General features: G+C 37.6%; 1 protein-coding gene and 1 long non-coding RNA gene across 29 annotated transcripts in view; one reads left to right on the top strand and one right to left on the bottom strand.

Moving 5' to 3' along the window:
• SGIP1 (SH3GL interacting endocytic adaptor 1) overlaps positions 1 to 23,928 on the bottom strand; it is a 204,143-nt gene that overhangs the window by 41,489 nt on the left and 138,726 nt on the right. For 7 of the 23 annotated variants that reach the window (XM_077892177.1, XM_077892176.1, XM_077892175.1 and 4 more), the window contains 4 exons: positions 18,830 to 18,957; positions 17,358 to 17,484; positions 12,234 to 12,299; positions 11,254 to 11,313 (listed from right to left, as the gene is read on the bottom strand). In XM_077892177.1, the coding sequence (XP_077748303.1) occupies positions 11,254 to 11,313; positions 12,234 to 12,299; positions 17,358 to 17,484; positions 18,830 to 18,957 (381 nt within the window). The remainder of the gene's footprint in view (positions 1 to 11,253; positions 11,314 to 12,233; positions 12,300 to 17,357; positions 17,485 to 18,829; positions 18,958 to 23,928) is intronic. The other 16 variants (XM_077892182.1, XM_077892186.1, XM_077892194.1 and 13 more) reach the window with 3 other exon arrangements.
• LOC144310755 (uncharacterized) overlaps positions 1 to 23,928 on the top strand; it is a 139,602-nt gene that overhangs the window by 13,302 nt on the left and 102,372 nt on the right. The window lies entirely within an intron of this gene.

Raw genomic sequence — 23,928 nt, 5'->3', positions numbered from 1 at the left:
AGAAATTCCAAGGCCATATTTACTCATGTCCTGGTGACTTAATACAAAATAGCCAGCAGAAGTGGAACAACTCCAGGAAGACTCCTGCCTGCTAAAAGTCCATGCTCTAGCAGAAATTATTGCCACATGCATGTTGCAAAATAGCTGAAGATACAAAAGGGTAAAAATCTTAAGGGCAATGGCTTCTTTTAATGCTTCGTCTTAAATTCCGTATCTTAATGAGCCCAAATCAATCTCTGACTTAATAAATGAAGCAATGAATGCAAATTCTTAGCACATGTTAAATATTCATTAATGGCAAGTATTATTTGAGGAAATGATTACATGCATATAGTACTGTATAGTTTGTTTACAAAGGCCTTTCACAAATAACTGAATAAAATCTCTTAAAGGTATTTATGGTGTTGATTAAATATATTCATTCCACATACATGAAATGCTTAGAAATGGGAGATTCTCTTGAGTCTTGACACCACCTCTTTGAATCACTTCTTTATTCATTATGTCAGCTTTCGTCTCTGAAGGGGCCAGAGGGTCTTCTCTGTCTGGGGTGCCAGAGTCCAGAGTACAATGGATGGGCAGCCTTAATTTATGGATAGCTCTCCTTAGAGGACACATAATAATAATGAAAAAAAAAAAAAAAAAAGCTATTGCATGATGAAGGCTTGCAACTCTGCAAAGGTAAAGCGGTATCCCCCCTGGTGATTCTCAGCTTCTCCTTTCTTTTTCTCAGGAAGTTTGAAATTACTTGTCATATCTGCTGAAATGCCATGATTTACAAACCCTCTAATAAAAGAGGTGGTAACAGATTTTCTTCCAGCATCTCCCATCAGCATTAACACAGCACCCTAAGGAGCGTATAACCAGCCAGATCATTAGTCTCAACAAGTCAGCTTTAAAGATAGGCTCTGGTGGAGGCAGGGGGTGTACAGCAGGGAAGATGCATCCTGCTTCCAAATCATTCTCTTCCTCCATAAGCAGTGGGGAAAAGACTGCTCCTTGTCCCTGCTGAGAAGGAGGGAGGTCATGTAGCAACTCACGGCTGATCAAGTTCCCACATGTTTTATGTGGAAGAAGGTTACAGTGCTACAACCCAACCTTCTCCAAAGCAGGCAAAAACTCCGCAAAACACAGCCATGTTACAAGCAAGGGAAGTGTGAAGTTGGAAAATAGTGCTAATAGCTAATGGCTATTGTGTGCTTTGCATGCACTGACCTCAGTACTTGACCATTTTTAAAAAAGATTTTATTTATTTATTCATTCATTCATTCATTCATTCATTCATTCGAGACACAGAGAGAGAGAGAGCCAGAGAAACACAGGCAGAGGGAGAAGCAGGCTCCATGCAGGGAGCCTGAAGTGGGACTCTATCCTGGATCTCCAGGATCACACCCTGGGCTGAAGGCGGCACTAAACCACTGGGCCACCGGGGCTGCCCAGTACTTGACCATTTATCGTGACTTCACCCTATGCACTAGGTGCCATTGCTATTCCAATTTCCATAAGAGGAAATCAAGACTTAGAAAGGTTAGATAACTTACTTAAAGTTGCTCAGGTGCTGAGGTTATATTTCAGACCTGGAAGGCTAATTCCAGAGCCAATGTGAGGACACACACATGTGCACACACTTTTTCTCTCTCTCCACATATACATGAATGTACATTCTCTTTCATTCTCTATATAACATATATTTTTCTCTGTGTGTATGTGTGTGCATGTGTATGTGCTGAAAATAAACTGATATAAATTAATTGGAGACTCTTTTTCTGTTTTTAATACCTAGGATAATACCCAATATATCTGTAGGTTAACATTTTTATATTACATAAGATTTTATATCAGAACTCTAACTCAGGGACATTTTATATTTCTTCAAAGCAGAAGCGGTGTACACTTAAATATCACTCTCATCTTTTCCTTTGGAAGCTCTCTCTAACCGGGGAGGCCAGGTGAGGTCTCTCTGCTGGTTGCCTCCAAAATACTTATTTCTTGAATATAGCAATCTCTGCACATTATTGTAACTACTTGTTTAATGTCTGACTTCTATGCTCCATAAAAAGAGAAGCATGTCTTCCTTGTTCACTACTGTAAACCTAATACCTTTCATATGCATGAAATACCTTTCACCATGCACATAGTAGGGACTCAAAAAAACACTTACTGATTGAATGAATACAGCCATAACACTATCTGTCCCTATAGCGATATTATCAAGGCCTTATTCCACAGTTTGTTATTGTTTTCCCTATCAGATACTTAATGATTGCAGAATTAGTAAATATAGAAAACTATTCATTTTGCTATGCACCCATCATAATCAATTTCATATATATATATATATATATATATATATATATATATATATAACATATGAAGACAGCCTTGATTCCAGCTGAAGCATAGTGACTATGAGCACATCGAGGCATATACATATTGGAGCTGCCCATGAGGAATATTTCAAGTCAAACTGTATAATATAATAGACAACAAATTCCTTCTTTTGACCATGACAGATATGGCTATAAGTTTATTATGGGGATAGGTAGGGAACATTACAGTATTTTGCAGAGCTCTTGCTTCATGGAAAAAGAAAAATGAAGAATCCTATAAAAAAGAATTTTCTTTCTATTCATGAACAAAGAAATACAAAATTTATTATTCAATTATTTTTAAGGTTTGTACAAGTCATTACATTTTTACTTGATGTACACAACAAATACTAAAACTATCCTTAGTCTCATATTATGTTCAATTTTGAGTGTTCATATCTGTGTGTCAGAAGGAAGAAAAAGGAAGTAGAGATAGAAGATTATAAGGCACTTGAGAAAGACATACACACAAAGAGGACAAAGGCTTTGATGGGGAAGCAGTTTGGGAAAGGAGGCAGTGCATCATTTCTAAGTTGACTTGCATTTGCAATAACAGCCATGTAAAAGCTGGTATTTTCTTTCTAGGCTTGATGTCTGCAATCTTCCTATCTGGTACTTAGATTAACAGTCATAATGAGTGCAACTGGGTCAGCCAGTTAGGCATTCCCTAGAACAAGAATAACTGAGAGACAAAAGATCAGCAAAAGAACTAGGCATGGAATACATTTCACAAAAGCATATCCACTGAAATAATGCATTAAAAATTAATCACTGATATTTGTGTGGCTATTTAAAGCAAGAATACTATGGAGAAAGTTCCAAGTTACAATGCATTCTTTTTCCAACCTGGGTCCTGAATGTAGGCATGCCCCAAGATTAAACTCTTATCTCCATGGATTCAGTCCTTATCTCTAAGCAAATGACTCCCAGATTTGCATGGTCTATTTACTCCGGGACTCATCTACATAGAAGGTACAGGATCTTAAAGTTGAGAGGTCTTAAAAGTAACTCATTTTTTCCCTAACCAAATCTAGCACTCTTGGAGACCTCTTTCTCTTGGTTTGACAACAGCACCCTTCTCCCTGTGTCTCAGGATGGAAGCTTTCACTCCCTTCTACATCCTAGTAGATTTTAAATGATTCTACCTCAATAGTGTTTCTCAAATCTCCAGAAGAAAACAATACTGTCTGTGCCTGACTACTTCTCTTGAACTGCTTCAGTAAATCCCCAAATTTCATCAGCTAGCTCAGGTCTCTGGGCCTCCACAAGTTATTCTAGATTTCTCTCAGTTAAAGTCTATCCATTAGTCATACATTTCCAGCACTTTGTTACATTCTATTATGACTTGTGGTATAGTATATCTTTTGTAGGAAGTGCCTATCTTCTCCATTTCTTGTGAATTCCTAGAAGGCAAAAGCATTGTTTTACCTCCATCACTCCTGCACAGGGGCTTAGAGCTCCGAAGACATCATGGGAATGCCTGTTAACCATTGAATGAAGGAACTAGTTCTCTTTTTAGTAACTCCAGTCAGATGGGAAATACCATTATATAATCTACTTCTGTACCCAAGCATGTGTAATTCAAACTCAGGGTTTATCTCCTTTGCTGGGGAGTGAAAGTCTTCAATCTTGAACAAAGCAAGGCTATATATATATATATATACACACACACACACACACACACACACTAAGATTGAGAGAGAGAGAGAGAGAGAGAGAGAGAGAGAGGAGTGTGGGAAGGGCAGAGGGAGAGGGAGAGAGGATCTTAAGCAGGTTTCATGCCCCACATGGCACTCAACAGGGAGCTTGATCTCAGAACCCTAAGATTGTGACCTGAACTGAAATCAAGAGTTGGACACTTAAATGAATAACCCCCTAGTTGCCCCTAACATTTATATACTTTAAAGTTATTCAATTACTCATTTTCTATTGAGTGAGGGACACATTCAGAAACAATTGTATATTTAAGACTGTTATGGCCATAAGGGAGTCTGATGGAGATACAAGAGAAAACTCTCCAGCTTAGTCACTACCAGAGACTCAAGAGATGACTTTGGAAACCAGGAAAATAGCAGACATAAGAAACAAACTCATCTTGGGTAGAGAACCTTTGTGGGCTCTTCCTTTAATTCTCCTTATTCAGTTTGAATGAAAGCTCAAAGTATGAATAATAAAATCCTTTCAGAGCTATTGAGCCATAAAAACATATAGAGGAACTTAAATACATCCTACTACGTGAAAGAAGCCTATCTGAAAAGGCTACATATCATACGATTCCAAATATATAATACTCTGGAAGAGGAAAAACTATAGAACCAGTAAAAAGATCAGTGGTTGCCAGGGGTTGAGGGCCAGAAGAGGGATGAACAAAGGATTTTTAGGGTAGTGAAAATATTCTTTATTGTGCTATAATGGTAGATACACATCATACATTTGTCCAAATCCACAAGATATAAAATACCAAGAGTGAACCTTAATGTAAACTATAGTCCTTGAGTGATTATAATATATGAATGTAGGTTCATCAATTGTAATATGTCATTCTGGTGGGGGATGTTGTGCATGTATGGGGCCAGGGTGTATATGGAAAATTTCTATACTTCCTCTCAATTTTACTGTGAACCTAAAACTGCTCTAAAAACATAAAGTCCCAATAAAAACAAAATAAAACCAAAAAATCTTTCATGTTATATAGTACATTAATAAAAAAAACTATCTTATTTGACTTTCCCAATTGTCTTGCAAAGTACTTATGACATTATAAAACAGAGGCTCAGAGATATTCTCAAGGTTACATGGTTATTGACTGGCACAGTCAAGATTTGAATATTATAGTAGTTGGGAACATTGGTTTTATAACTCCACACTTAACTCCTCCAGAACCAATTCACTCGCTGACTAGCTGTGTTATCTTAGGAAAGTGATCTAAAATCTCAGAGCCTCTGTTTAGCCATCTATAAAATGTAAATAACAATAGTGCCCACCTGGGACACCTGGATGGTTCAGTGGTTGAGTGTCTGACTTTGGCTCGGGTTGTGATCCCAGGCTCTTGGGGTCAAGTTTTACATCAGACTCCCCGCAGGGAGCTTGCTTCTCCCTCTGCCTGTGTCTCTGCCTCTCTCTGTGTGTGTCTCCCATGAATAATAAATAAAATATTTTTAAAAAACCCAAAACAAAGCAATACTGCCCACCTCATACAGTTGCTTTGTGGATTTACATGAATTTGTGGATATGGAGTAATTAGCACAAAATGTGGCCCATGGTCAATTTCCAGCACACCAGCCATACAGTAGACATGAGTGAAACAGGGCAACTGCCTCAAAGGGCAAGAACCCAAGTGAAATATCAGCATATTAGTCAATCCTAGAGATTTTCAGAACTGGGTAACTACTTCCTTTATGAAGCAGTGACATGAATTTGGAAATCCTCAGCAACTCTGCCGGGTAGAACATTTTGCAGGTTCAGCCTCACTTGGATCTTAACACGTTTAGGCTATTTACAAAAGCTCTCTGTGACTTTCAGTTATTAATAGAAAGGATTTTACATTTTATATATACCATATAATTTACATATAGACATTCAGAAGAGTTAGGGTGTATGATTTTAATGTTTTCACTGTCTTGTGTCACTGCTTTTTATGTTTCTATATATTTTTTCTTAGCCTAGTTGTACTTAATGCAACTTTACCAGGTTGTTGACTATAAAGGGCCTATCTACAGTAGGGTGGGGACAATTAGTGGACACTTCTCACTTAAAGAATATTGTGAATTTAGCAAAGCAGTTGCTTCCTAGAAAACTGGTCATACCTTCCAATTTTCCTTCTCCCAATGACTCTCAGATGAATTAATTAATGTCCCCTGGCCCCATGTGAAAAATCTAACCTGTTTGTTTCTTACAGGATGTTATCACTATGTCAGGGTAAGGAAAGTTGACTGGTCCATGGCTATGCTTCTACCTTACCAACTACTCAGTAAGGATATTTAAAACCTTGCTGAAGGAGGTCAGAAGTTCAAAATGTCAAGAGTTAATTCTTTTCACATAGACAATGTAATTCCAAGAAGGAATTTTTCTGAATGTGTCCCTCACTCAATAGAAAATGTAGCTGCCGTTGTAAGAGATAATTAAAGTCATTATCATTACAGAAACATATTTTTCCTTTAGGGGAAAGAACTCCCTAGAAAAGAACTTGAATGTAGGTTAGTGCTAGGGCAGTGAGAATAGGATGGACCTGAGACCAGAGGTCTCAGTGAGGTCAGAGACAAGGTATAGTTAGGGCAATGGAGAGCTGAAAGGTCAGGAGGGAGGCTGGGGAAAAACCCACCAGAAACCCTGACCTGAACAGGTATTGCAAAGACTGAATGAGGTCATGTATGTAAAGCATCATTGATAGGCCACCTGGGTTTAAATTCCTACTGTGCCCTTTCTTGGCTGAGTGATCTTTTGAAAGTTACTTACATTCTCTGAATCTTAATTTCTTCATTGATGAGTGGTTCAGATGAAATGACATAATAGTGGAATGTACTTTGCACATAGATAAGCACTCTGATAATATTTATTATTATCCACTGCTTTTATTACTCCTGGCTCCCCTATATAAAATTGCAATCTCCAATATGCTCCATTGGGAGTGTATTTCTCTATTTCATTTTTCTCTGTAGAACTTACTAACATCTCTATGACTTATTTATCTTCTTATTTTTGATTCTTTACATTAGAATGTAAGCTCTATGGTGACAGGGATATTTTTTCTGTTTTGCTTCCTACTGGGGAGTGCTTACACAGTACTAGCACAAAGTTCTCCTCAATACATATTTGTTAAATGAAAAAAATCACTGCCTAATGCAGTCCTTGGTGTACAGAAAGGATGACAAATTCTTGGTTATGAAATAGCAAAATGACACTTGCCAGTGGGGACCATTTCCAAGATGTGGCCAGAGGTGTGGATGACTGAGTAGTGTAGAAAGAAAGTGTGTTGGAGCTGAAGAAGTCAAAGAGGCCCTAAAACCAGGGTGTTGGATGGGTGATCCACATCAATCTCCATCACAGGATAAGCTAGGAAGCAAGGTGAAGAAGAGGGTCAAAGGGGGCTCCCAGAATCTCTAAGCCTGAAGTTAAATGCAGAGGAATGCTCTGTAGGTCAGTAGTGGACAGCAATCAGGAGTGACAGGAGGTGGAATTATCAGGTGGCGGCACACAGGCTCACCAGGACGTGGTCTGGAAGCAGCAACAGGCAATTGGGGGAATTCAAACAGTGCCTTGTAGTCCCATGACATATGGCCCACAGAAGACTGAAGAACTTTTCAGGCTGAGTGCTATAGAAGTGATAGTCCCTGAAGAGAGCTGGGATTCAGTTAAAGAAACAGGTGGGCGAGGTTGGCAGAGAGCCTGCGAATATAGAGGAGGTGTTGCTAAAGATGTGACATTTCCGAAGGCGTGATAGGAGTAAAAGCAATAGCAAGAGCACAGAACAGTCTAGAAATAAGTGTGCAAGAGGCTGTATGCACAGAGGATGGAGACGATATTCAGACACAAGGACACTTAAGAATGGTTGTAGGGCTTTTTGTTTGTTCATTTTTCATTACCAAATACAAGACGATTTTGTAGTTGAATAAGCTAATCAAAGAGGGACAGTAGTGGACATTTCTGGAAACATGTTCATGCTAAAATGCTCTAGGGAATTGTTCAAATGTCTAATGGTCTCATCTTCTACTTGTCATGGAAATATCTTTCCTTTCCTTCCATCTCAGAAGAATACTTGATAGCTTCAGTAGGATACTCTTGGATGAATTAGTTTATTACATTTTGCAACCTTTACTTTGTAAAAAAAAAACAACTTAAATAGGTTAAGATATTACTGAAATTATTTAAATTATTTACCAAAGTGAAACACTAAGAAGAGCTTTGGACTCTTGTGGGTTAGAACCATCGTTTAACACTTTTCTATCTTTCTTGCTAAATCAAATTTTAAAGTATGAAGCTTATCACATTTATCTCCAAATAAATTCATAAGCCAACGTTCATTAGTTAGTTGTTGGTTGTTCAGTGGCTCAAACACTTACTGAATAACTTAATGCCTAGAACACTGTAAGAACAAAGCAATGAATAAGACCCATTAAGGTTTTGAACACTATAAGAACACTATTTAGATGTTAATAAATAATAATTTAAAAGCTGGTTAGAACAGGTGAATAATTTGACCTGGGAATCTTTTTCTCTATTCCCTGAATGAAGAATTGAAGAAAATGATAATATGAATGGTTTTACCCACATTTGGGTAAAACTGGAGTGCCATAGAAGAATATACTAGAAGGGCTATTTGATAGAACATGTTTAATGATGGTCCTTTTGGAGTTTAAAATTTGGATAGAAAAAAAAATTTGGGTAGGGGCACATTCTCAAGGCAATTTCCATGTCATTTATCATCACAGCAGAAACAAAAAAATCCTTCCAGCTTGCACTAGCTAAAAATACCTGAGGCTAATGTACAGGGAGCAATGGGGGAGAGAGCATGGAGCCAATGCAGGGGTGGATCTCATAACCCTAAATCATGACCTGAGCTGAAACCAAGAGTCAGCTGCTTAACCAGGGAGCCCAATGTGGGACTTGATCTCATGACCCTGAGATCATGACCTAAGCCAAAACCAGAGTTGGACACTTAATCAATTGAGTTATCCAGGCCCCCCACCCTTCTCTAAAAACATAGCCATTCATGCTCAGATGGCAACGTGTCATGTTTAATTTCTTCTAAACTAAAGTTCTAAAGTCCTAAAGTTCATCTTAATGTACTTTTACCTACATAAGCATTTCTTAATGAGAAAAGTAGGAGCATATATTTATGATATGGCTGCTCCCACAGTCCCTCAGGAAGCCCTTTCTATACTTCCTTGACTTGAGCTAAGTCCAAGATGAAGGTAAAACAGTACTAAAGATTCTGATTTATTTCTATTAAAACACTTTCTTTCATGACTTTCTTGTTCCAAATCAAGATGCTTATGAAATTCAGATCTTACTAATTAGAATGGCTATGTTATCAACTTTAAATACCTCATATTATGTTGTATATTATATATTATAATTGTATTTTCCTAAAATGAAAAAACTAGTTTATAGCATGTTATTCCACACAGTTATTAAAACTTATATTTGTTTGATAATATATATTTTAAAAACAAACAAATCAACAATCTAAAATTGTCTTTAGACAGGTATCTTTTTAAAAAGTCTCTCTCTCTAATTTAAAGAAACCCAAGCTCAAACAGAAGCAAACGAGCAAATAGCTACTCTAAAACCGAAACAAAAGGAAACAACAAAAACCATCCAAGTTGTTTTTTAATGAAGTCCCAATTACTTGAGGATTAGCAGTAGCATATTGTTCAATTTCCTGATGGAAACAAGGTAAACTATTCTGCTGTGGTCAGACTGAACCAGAGATAGAGCCTTTACATATGCAGGTATTTGCTGTACTTGGGGTTTACCAACCTATTCAACCATAGCTTCTCCTTTTGAGATGTGCTGATCAGTAAAAAGACACCTGGGCACTTTTTAATTCCATCTGATTCAAAGAAAAAGTTTAGAAGATCATGTTTGTGGACTTCGCATCTTGGTTATTACAAAAGTAATGACCTGAGGTGATGAAGGCTTCTGACATCATGTGGGAAACATGCATCCTTGCCTGAAGACTACCTATTCAGCTGTCCTCCACCTGAGCCAGGGCTGGGCATCAGGTATTTGGAAAACCTTGAATCAGGTCATTCTTTTCTGCTGCTATCCAAGCTACTCCAAGCTAAGGGCTTCCAGCTCCAGGACCATCTTGCAGGGAAAATTCATCCCAGAGAGAAAAAAGCCACACCTCACAAGCTACTTAAAAATCTGTATCAGTCATTCTGATTTTTAGAATTGCTATAAAACACACACTCAAGTTAGGAAAGTTCTTTTTGTTGTCATGGAACAGAAAGACAAGATGAATGTTCAGATTTGACTCTACAGCAGAATATATTTTGGACAACTTTTGATCCTAGGAGAAATTTAGCTATTTAAAATGGTAGAAAGTGGGGGCTTAAGTGATAAATACTTATGGGTAAGAGGGCCCACAGTTAAATTACTTAAATTTTCCTCACAATTAGCCTAAATTGAACTTTTAATCAAATGCCTGGTCTGTTAAAATGGCTGAGAATTTAAATATAAAACAGATAAATGTTAATCCTTAATTCAGAACGTAACAAATTATCCAACATTGAGGTTAAATATCTGACATTATATCTATGTATATTCTCCTTAGTTTTCTAAAATAGCAAGTCCAGTAATAGTTGTCCATTTTACTACAGCCATGTCAGTTGCAATTTCAGTAGATAGAATTTACTAAAATACTCTTTTTCACTGTTTTCCTCATTTTTAAATTTCCTATGCAGCATTCCTTGTCATAAGAATATGTATACATATTTATGTTTTACAATGATGGATGTCGTATTTAAAATATTAATTATCCAAAACAAAATTGAATGCCAATTCCAACTAAAAACATTCTTACATTTGTTGTATTGCATTTGCAAAAGAGTCAAGAAAGAGCCCTGGTTGACAGAGTTAAGTTCCTTGGCCAAAAAAGGTGTTTTTTTGTTTTTTGTTTTTCCCAATTTAACACAGTTAATTAAGTAACCAATATTGACTGCAAATTGGCTTGATTTTTTTAATATGAAAAATTGAAGATGCATACAAACCAAATTCATGTCATATTTTCTTTAGTATTTAATATTTTCTAAGTAGCCATAGCATTTGTACATAGAAGGTGAGACCAGGTCTTTTGAAGAGAACTGGGATTTGGAAATGCAGAGGGGAAAAAAAGGATGCGGGGTATAAATTAGAATCTGGTATGCTATGTACTACTTACCTTCAAAAGTCAAATAAAACTTTCCTCTGTCAAACCAAACGAGGGAAGGCTGTTCATTCTCTGTATGGCCAGGAGTTGAAGCGGGATGGGAAAGGTTAAGGAGAGGGAGAGAGAAGGACACAGTATGAGTTACAGGTCATTAATCTCACTATGGGGGAGGGCGGAGGCACTGCATGCCATTAGCGTGCAGGAAAAAGGGAAGGCTGGCAATCTATGATTTAGTTTTTGTTTTTAGTTCGGGAAACAGAAAGCAAAAGCAAAGCTATGGAGGCCTAAAGGGATGGGCACGTGTTGTTGGTAGCTTGATACTCGGTGGTTGCGCGCATGGAGCGGAAGTCTTCCTGGCCATGCAGGGGCGTCAGCATATTTTAACTGCACTAGTTAGGGCAAACGGTCATTCAGCAATTGCTGTATCCATTTCATCTTCAATGTCATCCCCTTCTATAGTTTCAAAAAGATAAACTCGGAGTTATGGATTATATCAAACTTAGCTTAGGTTTTAAATGACAACAGCATTGCATATCAATTTAAAGTTCATGGAAGATGTCACATATCTTCCGTCCCCTCCCCTGGAATCACCTTAGGCATCCAGACACAAAACACCCTTTACCTATGTACCAAAGAGAAAACAAGATTACTGACGGTGTTCTATTATATTTTAAATTAAAAAGCAGTCACTGGACATGTAATTCTGAGCAGTTAAATTATTCCTTCCTTTGTAAATTCACAAAGCAATAGCATCTCACCTTTTTCAAACCTTTTGAGAAACTGTCATGCAACCTGCTGCTTTTTAATATGTTCACTTAAAAAATTGGTGATATGAGTTCCACGATGAATAATAAATAGACAGGGTGCATCTGAGAGGCATCAGACACTCATGAGGTGACTAGCATGTCCATTAAGTTTACAGCATTCAGATGGCATAATGGCTTGGATTTTTAAAGTCTGGATATCTAGAGATCACTTGGCTAGCACCATACCTGCCAGCGTTTCACAGCGCCTTTCAAACGAGGGCAGTTTGTCATAAAAAACATCATCTTCTGACACTAAGAACCAAAGAAATATAAAGGAATGGAAAACAAAAACACAAATACAAATCCCAAATGAAATCAAGCAGTACACTTCATAAATTGAAACACAAGAATGATATTAATGGAAAAAGGAAACAAAACCTAACACACCAGGATCATGATGATAGGGTATAAAAAAAGGGGATGTGCTTATTTTATGATGGTTCTATGAGGAAAAAATTAAAGATTTTTAAATGCCAGGTTTTAGCATCTGTGAATTTGGTTGAAGTCAGCTCCATGGAAGAAATCACGCCTCCACCTTTGCAGGGAATTGTTAAACGCACTCCCATTAGTAATTGACTTGTGTAAGTGCATTCTACTCAGACATAGTTCTCAGGTGGCCAGACATATGTCCATCAATAGAACCTCTTGGTACACAGGATCACTCAGAATACACCTTCCCCCTGCCCCAGTGGGAAAGAGTAAGCTTTCAACAAGACCATAAAAAAGCAACAATATAAATCTGAGGTAGCTGAATGAAGTATCCCCTTTCAAACTCATCAGTATCCAAATTCAGTTTGCCTTGCATGCATCTTTAGTAGTTGTGGCTTGTTAATTTTGGGCAGTATGACTGTAATTCCATCTTTGGCTATGGTATCCAACTATGGACAAATATCTTTGTAAATTGATCACAACAGTTGTTCTGGACCCCAACTGTTCCAGATCTTTGCACGCGGTCTCCTTTCTCACCTGTTAACAAATACAGGTAGTTGGAGTTCTATTCTATATGATCAACTAAAGAAGTGCTCAGTTCCACAGGTCTAAAGAATATTATTACAACTTAAATTAAAAATGGAATCAAATCTGTACAAAGACCCATAAGGGAGAATCCTCCCCACAACATAGAGAAGATAAGGAAATGGATGAGGGTAGTAAAATTATTCTATAACCAACGTTTCTTGGAAAAAATATTCTACTGGCTTGCCTCCTAGATTTAAGTAAAGCAGGAAAACTGCTTCTTAACAATTTTTCAGGTTCTAGGATAGCACCTGTCAATCAGGTTTTATTATACAAGTGGCTTCCTTGGTGCCTGGAACAAGTTGATGCAATGCCTGTAATATCTGTAGGAGAGGACAAGACAAATGGAACTGGCAACAAGAAGGACACTCCATAATCTGTCCAGAAAATAAGAAGCCAAACAGTTACACTGGCAGTATCTGAATGTTACAATATCCTTTCATACCTGTTAATGGAGAATGATGGAGGATATTTCTTTCCTTTGAAGACCTAACTTCATATTTACAATTTCCTTAAAATGAGGAGCCTCCATCATGATAGGCACTGAGTAATATATAGAATTGTTGGATCACTATTGTGTACACCTGAAACTAATATAACACTGTATGTTAACTATACTAGGATGAAAATTTTTTAAAAAATTGAAAAATAAAGAGAAGGCAAGAATTCACATACAAAAAAAAAAAAAAAGGAGCCTCCAATACTGCCATTTGTTTTTTGAGTTGAAGTTCCAAAAGAATAGTTCATACGGCTGAATAACATGCTCACAATTTTTTTTATGGTGGTTGTGGACTTGAGAGCTTAGAATACAGCATCATAAATAAATTGGGAAACAAAAGATGAATTTTTGGATAGCTCTGTGCTTGCTTTAAGTAAGGGCAACACTCAAATTAAGTACAGAAGAAAAAATTTCCTTAGGAACTAACCGTGGAAATTGCCTCAAACTGATCTGAGATGGGGAAGCCAGTAATAGAGACAGGTTTTAAAAAAAATAGTAGAAAGAAAAAAAGACTAAAATTAAATGTGGGAATTTTACATTGAGATCGGGAATATCCATCTCCAAAGGTCTTTCTGTGTAAAGTAATTGGCATTAATACAAGTATTTTTAAAAGAATGTTTATCCAATTCAGAATTGCCACCCAGCCTGGAGAGACAAAGACTTGGAGAAAATATTATAAGATTTAGATGCTATGGCTAATATTCCAGTACTGAATATAAATCACTTTTGCTTAGAGTTCTACACTAAAGGAAACATCAAAATCTACCTACTGCTTCCTCTGGTGTCGTAAGTGGTTACTTTTCATTCATTCAGATTTCTGAGAGGATGTTAAAGATGCAGTTGCAAATGCATAATTAACAGGGAAGGAATATAATTAACAATATATATTATAATATAAATATATATATTTATATATTATATTATTATATATTATATTATAAAATATATTTATTTTCATTTAACAATGAAAAAATTGTCTTTATGGTATTCTTATTGTATTGGGGTACCAAAGATTTTGCAAACATCTAAAAAAAACCCCTTTACTATTACCCATAGAAATAAGAAAAAAAAAGTAAGAAAAATGGATATTTAAATTAGAAGCAACTCTGTTTATCTCTAAATGGCTAAGAGTTTGTTTCTTAGAATAATTTTAAACATTTTCTCTATCCCCATAATATTAATAGGATCTCCCCCCCCAAATCAGTGAAGATCCTTTAAGTTCTTCTCATGGAAAAGGAGTGTATTATATTTCATTAATTCTGATATGTCCACTTTTTTTACATTTTTGACATCTTTGAAATTGGGATGGGCCTTAAAATTAATGTGATAAGAAAGCATTGCATCTTAGCTCCCTTGGCAGCTTTCCCCTTCCTTTCTTAGTCATGTATACTATAATAGTGTATTTTCTGATGGGAGGTGTCTTAAATTCAGTGATATACAGTTGCAGAGGGGTTCTTCATTATTTGAGTGTGGCAATGCAGAGAAAGTCCTATTTTTAGGTGTGGCATCAGATTTATTTCTTTATATCAGAGCTTTCATGGAAGATTTTACGTCCCAAGACTTCAGGGGGCATATTCTTACTTAAAAATTTTGTCCTTGAATTACAGTAAACTTTGCAATAAGCAAGTGCAAATAAATATGTACGAAGTTTCCACCGCATTTGCCCCAGTTTTGGCTCAGATGTCATAGGAAATGTTGAAAAAATTTTGTGTGGTAGGAGGAAAGTTTCCTGCTAAAATTCTCCATCCTCTGCAAGCCATTTGACTACATAAAGTTGACATTCCACGTCAGTCATGAATAGTCGACCCCTTGGTGCTGAACTGCTAAAGCACATCTTCTCCAGAAAGAGATAAACAGCAATACACAGGAGCTGCTGGGCAGCCATTTGACAAGGCAGTTACTTCGGAGAGAAGTGGCTGTTGGGTGACTCACAGACGCGGGAAGTAAAGGACAAGAGCATGAGGAAGAGGAAAACTAAAACAAAACAAAAACCCAGAACCAAACAAATTAAGTCGGAATGCTCCTCAGCAATGAAGCAGTGTGAGTATCTTCTCAGGTGGCTTTATTGTTTTTCAACCCCTCTGTCATTCATTTTGAAAGAATGCGTACTGGTTGTGCTAAGAATCAAAATCACTGGCCAAGATTTGTGATTTCTGAGGCAGGGAGTATAAAAACCCATTGTATAAAACATGGACACAGTTCAAATTCTCTGTGTGTGTCATTTTCTCTACGAATCTCAATGAGTTTAAAGAATATGTTAGTCGGTCATCTGAGGTCAGTCGAGGTCTGCTTTGTGAGTTTATGCTTCTTACTTTCCTCTTTGACCAACCAGGAAAATCACACAGAGTGGGCGGAACAAATAATCTTGAGAAAAAAATAAAACAAAACAACCCCCCCAATAAAACAAAAACAAACAAACAAACAAAAAAACAGAGCAAGAGTGAGAGAAATGGAGTTACAATCAGGAGTATTAAAGTGTCCAAAAAAAAAAAATGTTGGGACATTACGGAAAAAAATGAACAAAAAAACCCCAGACAGAACTGACCTAATAGGCATCTTAAAACAGGAAGCCCCAAATTATCTCCATGGATGATGCAGAGAAAGAATAGTCTTATCTATATAAATAATGTCAAATATCTGTCTGTTAATGAATCCTACAAAATTGGATGGCTGGCTATATTTTCACCCAATTTGAAGGATTGTTTTGGGTTTGATTAAAACTATAGAACACATGATATAGTTGAAATTCTCTTTGGGGCCCCTATGAGGCACACCTTCATTTATATCCCTGGGAAAATAAGGAGTTTTCCAGAAGAGCTCAGGCTTTGATCAAACTATTTCTCCCATGGGCAACTCTGTAGCATGCTCTTCTTTGGTAAATAATAGCAGGGATTTATTTAGCTTTGGGTTAATGATTCTCCCAAGCAATGCAGGATGGGCCAGCTGTTTACAATATGGGAGACTTGGAAGAGAGTTCAGACAATGAAGGAAGACAATGGGAAAAAAATGTAAGGGCAGAGCCCCAGGTCAGAGATATCGAGCAAACATGAGAGAGGCAGCAGCTTGTGGAAGATGGGTAAAGAGGTATGTAGAGAGATCAGCCTTGGGAAGAGGAAAAATGCTCCAGGCAAAATGAGGCATTTAAACCTGGGAAAACCTGAGCAGCCATTCTCAACTCTTGACTTTCATCATACCATATGGAAAGAGGCACAAAGGCATTTGCTGAAAATGCCAGCAATGACTTATTTCTCAGGGAAAATTGACCACACATCATTGCAAAGCACTAGAAAAGAATGTGAAAAAGTTTGCCCAAGTCCCACTTACACCAACACTTATACCATCTGTCAACATAAGGACAACCAAAAGGAATGAAGAAATGAAAGCTTGAAGAAAACAAAAGATTCAAATTTTGTGATTTCTGATGTGGTACACGATTGGAACTTAAACAAACATTCTTCCTCAAAGGAGACTAGTTTTATTATAAGAAATAATATGTAAATAACAGGACCTTTTTGATGATTTCTTCTTTACTTTTATGAGTAGCTCTGTATGGAATAGCATAAGAGAATTCCTGCAAAATACAGGTGTTAATGTTCTTTTATTTGTTTATTTGCTTAGTCAAAGCATTTTGCCTCCTTTGCTGAGAAGGTGCTTTTAAAAAAGAAGAGTCAGCTGATAGTAGCAGAACAGAGAGCAAAACAATTTCAACCAGAAATACAGGGCCTTGAGGTATTCAGATCATAAAAAATAGCCAGTCAAAACAACAAACAGATTAAAAGAGAGGAGATAATTTTTACCAACTGTGGGAGTGGTGGCTGCACTCAAGGAATTGGTGGATGATATTGAAGAAGTACTCTCAGCTCGTGCGAGGGGTGCTATTGGAGGAGGGCTGGAAGAGTGTATGGGAGGGCTAAAAGGTCTGGGCTGCAGGAAGAAGAAAAGAGATAAAAAATTAGATATGCAGGTTGTAGTATTTTTGTTCCATATTTTTGACATCTTCCAGCCCTGGATATGACAACTCAGGTTCTTAAAAGAGTATAGGTGACACCATTTTTATCTTGAAATTGCTTATATCTATACAAGGAGCTTGTGGATGGAGCTAGAGGAATTACAAACCATGGTATGCTACACTCAGCAGGTACATCAGGCTTAGAGAAACTGAGATCTGTGATGTTTCAAGACTGTGAACCTACCTGCCCCCAGGGACTAAGCAAATAACCTCAGGTGTGAGCTTATACCCATTTAAAGATATTTAAATAGGGAAATCTGGGTGGCTTAGAGGTTAAGGGGTTAAGCATCTGCCTTTGGCTCAGTGGCTCAGGGCGTGATCCCAGGGTCTCGGGATGGAGTCCCACATCAGGCTCCCTACATGGAGCCTGTTTCTCCCTCTGCTGGTGTCTTTGCCTCTTCTCATGAATAAATAAAAATCTTTTTTTAAAAAAAAGATATTTAAATACAGTATACTAAACTGTGCTTGCTAAACCAGATGGTATGGACATCACAAAGTTTGTGACTCCTGTGCGTTGATATCAAAGTGCGTTGATATCAAAGAAACTGACCTCTTTCAGAGGTCTCTTAGTCACACAGAATGTTTTCCACATTTTCAGCCCAAACATGATGCAAGAAACTTCTGGAACAAATTTAGCAGGCTACCACCCTCCTATAAATCCACACGGTGTGCCAGTAAGATCTCTTAGTCTGGGGATGGAGACCAAGACTTACCTTCTCTTGGAGTCTTCCCAAGGAAATACCTCTCTTTCTTTTTTTTTTTTTAATTTTTTTAAATTTTTATTTATTTATGATAGTTACAGAGATAGAGAGAGGCAGAGACACAGGCAGAGGGAGAAGCAGGCTCCATGCACCGGGAGCCCGATGTGGGACTCGATCCCGGGTCTCCAGGATCGCGCCCTGGGCCAAAGGCAGGCGCCAAACCGCTGCACCACCCAGGGATCCCTACCTCTCTTTCTAAAGAACTTAGCACAATTGACTATTACTATCTTAATTTGACTATTACTAAACCCACTGTAGCACAAGGGAGAACGCCAGCATCCTATTCCTACTATTTTAGACTTCGACTTGAAAGATGGTAGAGATTATGGGAGGGTTGAAATGTACACCCATACTGCAGTGATTGCCTTTAAGATGACATCAGTTGGGCCATTTGAACCAGCGATCTGAGGCCATTGAGGTGGCCCGTGTTATGGCATTTTGGCTTGTTTGTCATTCTCACCATGAGTCTCTGAGCAAGGCAGGGCAGAAGAGAACATACCACATCTCCAACTCCAGGTTTTCCCGGAGGTAGCTTTGGCCGAGATGGAGGCCGGGGAGGAGGTGGTGGAGGGGTGGTGCTGCTGCAGGGAACCAAGGGAGTGGCTGGTCGAGCAGGGGATGATGCACCTGAAAAACAAGCTGGTGTTAACAATGGCTGGAACCACATGTGGCCAAGAGCTGTCATCAAGGAATCCTCCTTCCCCACCCCCACAGTACAGTGCCAGTCCCAGGCACTTTTCTTCACCGAGCAGTTAGTACACTCAACACTCTAGCATCTAGTGTGTATGTGTTTTTTTTTAATAAAGAAAAAAAAAATCACTCAGTTGAACTATAGTTGATGGCAGAAGCTGAAGCTTATTGCCTTTTGTTGTCATGTGACACCCAGTGAAAGGTAAATCCTTTTATTATTCTCTGTGATGGAAAATACACTTTAAGACCCTTTTAGCCTGGTAGTGAGGACCTTTCATTTGACCACACACACACCAAACTTATAATAAATTATCTTGTTTTGCATATTCAGAATTTATGTCCAAGATGAAAATGAAAGTTAGACCTTGAAGGAAGGTGAATGATTTTTCCACATTATATATTTATACATATATATATATATATATATAATCATGTATAAGGGATTTATCCTTTTTAATGTGCTTCAAAATATGAGTGCTAACTTTAATAAATGTAAGTAAGCACTTGATAATAAGCAAAGGACAGAATATAAGACAGTAAATTAGATGTTGCACGAATAGTTTGCATTTAGCATCTTAATAAGAGAATTACATTGAATTTAGAGGACTGTATTTTTTGAAGGAGGCTGCTTAGGAATCTATGTAGAGTTGGCCCATGATGATTTTTGTGGTGATTTTGAAAAGAGTCTTGGATTTACTTTTCTGGCTGTCAATGACAAACATGGGACACACAGAAGACACACAGAGGCCGGCATGCACACTAATCAGCACACCAGTAGGGTCTCGAGACTCAAAGGTCTGCCTATCTTTAGCCAGATGTCTGGGGTACATGGATCAACTACTTGACTCCAAACCTGAAGAAATTCAGATCACTTTTCTAAAACGTGCTTGTTCAGAAAAGTTCCAACTACTCCAGAGGTTTTGTCACTTTGGTTAGAAGCACAGGTATCGGATCATTCCAAGAAAATTCTAAGAAATCCTGCCTCAGGAAAATAACCGCCCACTCCTATCTTCCCATCCAACATGCCACAAAACCGTGCTTTCTGGAGAATCCTAGATTGGCAAGATGCTGGTCCCCATCTCCAGATCTTCAGATTCCCAAAGAGCTTTGAAGTTGAACAGCAAAATCCATCATCTTGGAATCTGCTCTCATCTTAAGAGAGTCTGGGTGTAAACCTTGCTCCTCTTATCTAAACGCAACCTGAAAAATTGAGTGTGTTGTGTTTCTCTGTGCTGTTTATTCTAAGTGTAATTTCATTAGTGTGAAACTACTAAAACTACCGCCACATCCATCCCTATCTCTATTACCTCTACACCTCTACCACTTTTCTAACTGTATTCTTATTTTTTATTGTATTGGGCCAAGATTGATGCTAGACACTTTACATACACTATCTTATTTTATCTCCACACTAAATTTTGCAGGAAAGTACTGTAGTTATCTCAATTGGAGCTAAAGTTCAGAGATATTGAGTAACTTGTTCAAGATCACAGAGCTCAGATGGCCGATTTAACTCCAAGGCCCAAGATCTTAAATGCAGTGTCTTGTAGCTTTAGGTGGACTGTGAAGTCCCATATTTTGCATTAAGTCTGCTCTGAGTTTTGCAGCAGCAGCTTGCACACATCTCTCTCTACGTAAATATTTTTAGTCTTCTGCAAATCTTTTCTTGAATAAAAAAATAAGATATGTTTTGACAGGTCCCACTACAAAGTTTTCTTTTGACTTAATAGATTGAAGCCCAGGATGTTTCCAGGAAACAGAAGTGACAGCTGAGAGATGGAGAATAACCCTTTAAACAACAGAGTCTTTGTCAGGAAGTTTCATGAGGCTTTTTCTAGGTTCTGTTTCACTGGAAAACCATGCCATAGGAATGGTTCAAAATATCTATCCAAGAAATAGTCTTCTGAATCAAGTTCAGGAAAAGGTCATGCTGCTTATCCTTGTTCTACATGTTCTAAAAGGGAAAGTTTTGAAAACCACTGTCAATAATGCTTGGGATAGTTAATATGGGAGTTGTTATCAAAGCAGCGTGAAATAATGAAAAAAAAAATAAAAAATAATGAAAAGGCAGATGATCTGACTCCTGGCCCGGCCTGCCACTTATCAGCTGGAAGATCTTAACCTCTCTGAATCTCAGCTTCCTATTTTAAAAAAATGAGACATTTCTACCATACAAGGTAGTTGTAACAATCGAAATGGAAAATGCTTATAAAGTGTTTAGTAAACTACAAAATGCCACATAAATAAAAGGGAATAGATGTTGACGATGATAGTAAAGATTGTCTTTTCATACAGACACAACTGAAAGCAAAGAAAAAAGTGGCTAGTTAACTGTTTTCCTTGCTCTTTCACTTTTTCCTAACTGAATTGACTTAATTGAGTTGTTGCGCAGTCAGAAAGACACTAAGTGTCTTTAAGAAGCAAAAGAAGTGTTTAGGAAGCAAAACAATCTCGATAGAATCCTGAAGTTCAGCAGAGAGTAGTCAGGGCCTGAGGGTTATTTTATAACTGAACTGAGGCTTCCCGTGCTTTTGTGAGATCACACAATTGTTTCGTATGCTAAGAGTGTAGAAGACTGTACATCTCTATCCTCATTCTTTGATCTGGAATTATGCTTTCATTTCTTCTCCAAGCAGTGTTTACTCCCATGAGCAGTTCTGGAAAAATTAACTGGACATCGCTGAGTAAGGTTTAACTTTAAAAATCACATGTATGTTATTTGAGTTTTGTGAGTTCAAAAAAGTTGACAACCACTGACATACTTTCAGTTCATTTGCTGCTTCAACTTGAAATTCTAGCATAGTTTCTTTGGTAGCCCCTTGAAAACCACACAATTATTGCTTCAACTTTCATTTCTCTTTGTTGAAGAGTGGCTTCCCTATTTGGATTCTGCCACTCTAAAAAGACTTGTAGTTAGGAAATATATGTGTCTAGTTCAACCCCAGTCAGCTCATTTTCATTTGTTTATAAATGTGTGTGTATGTGTATAATATCTTTTATATTGGCTTAGTCTCTCAAGTTGGAAAGTGTTGCACATCCTATCTTTACTAACCTCTTTTTCTCTTTGCAAAGAGAATCATTGTCTGCATTCCAATAAGCAAAGTTTTGGCCAAACTAGGTATTTATAACTTTTCCATAAGGAAATCAAAATTCTTGGAGCAAATTCTTAACTTCCAACTGTTTTTCAACATCAGGTAACTCAACTAATTCACAAGGCTGTGCATACTGTCTAAATTTGGTCAGTGACCAAGTGAATGAAATTTTGAAAGTGAGTAATGGTATCCAGTTAAATACAGTTTGAGATGTATAGGAAAAGTTAGTCTCATCAGGCTAAGTTTTATAAAAAGGAGGTCTTGAGAAGCATTGCTAATCTTTAAAACATGAGGCCATCTCTCATTGTTTTAATCGTAAATTTACATTTCTGCTAGTCTTTGTATATTATATCAATAAAACATTAAATGGAAAATAAACTGGGGCTTAATTAAGGACATAATTGTGCAGTTTTATTTATTCATGAGCTTCATTGACCCAGTTCAATCTTCCGCTTAGAAATTCAATCTTTTACCAGCAAAGTAGAGGGTTTTTTCCAACTCAGTTATTAAGAATCAATAGCCTTTACTGGTAACACCTAAAAATAATTTCAAATGTTTATGCTAAACAAAGATGACAGCAAAATTCTCAAAGATTTCAGAAAGAAGGCAAAGACCCCATTCTTCACTCATTAGATCTGTGGTCAATTCAATTAAACATCTTCCAGAGTCTTGTGGTAGGTGATGGAAGAAACAGATGAGCAACAAATCTGCCCTGTCCTCCTTCTCCCCAACTAAACATGTTCATTTTGAGGAAAGTACAGTGGCCTGCCACTGGAACAAGGGGGTTATTCCTCTACGTCTCTCAGAAGAGCCTGGAAAGAAAGAATACCCTGGAGATATTCCCCACTTTGACAATAGATAGCCAGCTTCTTTGGGTTTGAAGTCTGAACCAAAGGCTTCACCTAGGGTCCTTTTATTACTTTGACAGATAAGTAATGAGGCTTATATTCCCAAAATGATCTAAAAAAGCAACCGAGGATGAAGGTGGGTGCTCTAATCCTCTAGACCTAGGGAGAGAAGCACAAGAGAAGTGGATTTTGAGAGAAAACTGTTGATCTTGTTGGGCAGTATAGGTGGGTGTCAGTGGTCAAAAAAGTTTGGGCTATTTTGTAACTAAACCTTAAAAGAGTTCCTAGAGAGGGGTGAAGGACACAGCCTGAAAATTAGATCTGAGTATGACTGAGTATCCCAAGTCTATCATCTGTAGCTGTGTAAACTTTGGAAAGTTACTTGACATCTCTGAGCCTCTGTTTCCCCAAGTTTACACAGCTGTAAAATAGGAGCAATAAGAGAGCATTTATCACATGGGGTTGTTGTAAGGATGAAATGATGTGCACAAAGCATTAAGATGATACCCAGGAGAAGAAACTGTAGCCATATTATTGACAAAGGCTCTCAGAGGTCCTATGGTAAAGAAACCTGCCGATTTTAACACAATGTTCTCCAAATTTGATAATTGAGTAGCTCTTCTTTTTTGGTAGAAGAAGGCACACGGGACACGTGTAGTGATATAAAGGTGAATCTCCAGCCCTCTCCTTGATCAGATTGGATGCTTGAAGCACAGGAATTTTCAAACACATGCACTCTGTGCACTGTTTGCCTATTGAAAGAGGCAACAGTGATAACTGACTGTTACAAAAGAGACGAATGTCTTTCCTTCCTATCTCTTGCCTTTCCTTCCTATCTCTTACTAGATCTAAATTATCATAAACTTGGTTGCTTCTTCCAAAGCAACAAACAAACAAACAAACAAACAAAACACATGGCACTCAGAAGGTGCCTAAACCGAACCCACGGGCATAAGAGGAAAGGCACT

The sequence above is a fragment of the Canis aureus genome, chromosome 3 (assembly GCF_053574225.1).
Source record: "Canis aureus isolate CA01 chromosome 3, VMU_Caureus_v.1.0, whole genome shotgun sequence".
Lineage (NCBI taxonomy): Eukaryota > Metazoa > Chordata > Mammalia > Carnivora > Canidae > Canis > Canis aureus.
This window is presented reverse-complemented; position numbering and strand designations above follow the sequence as displayed.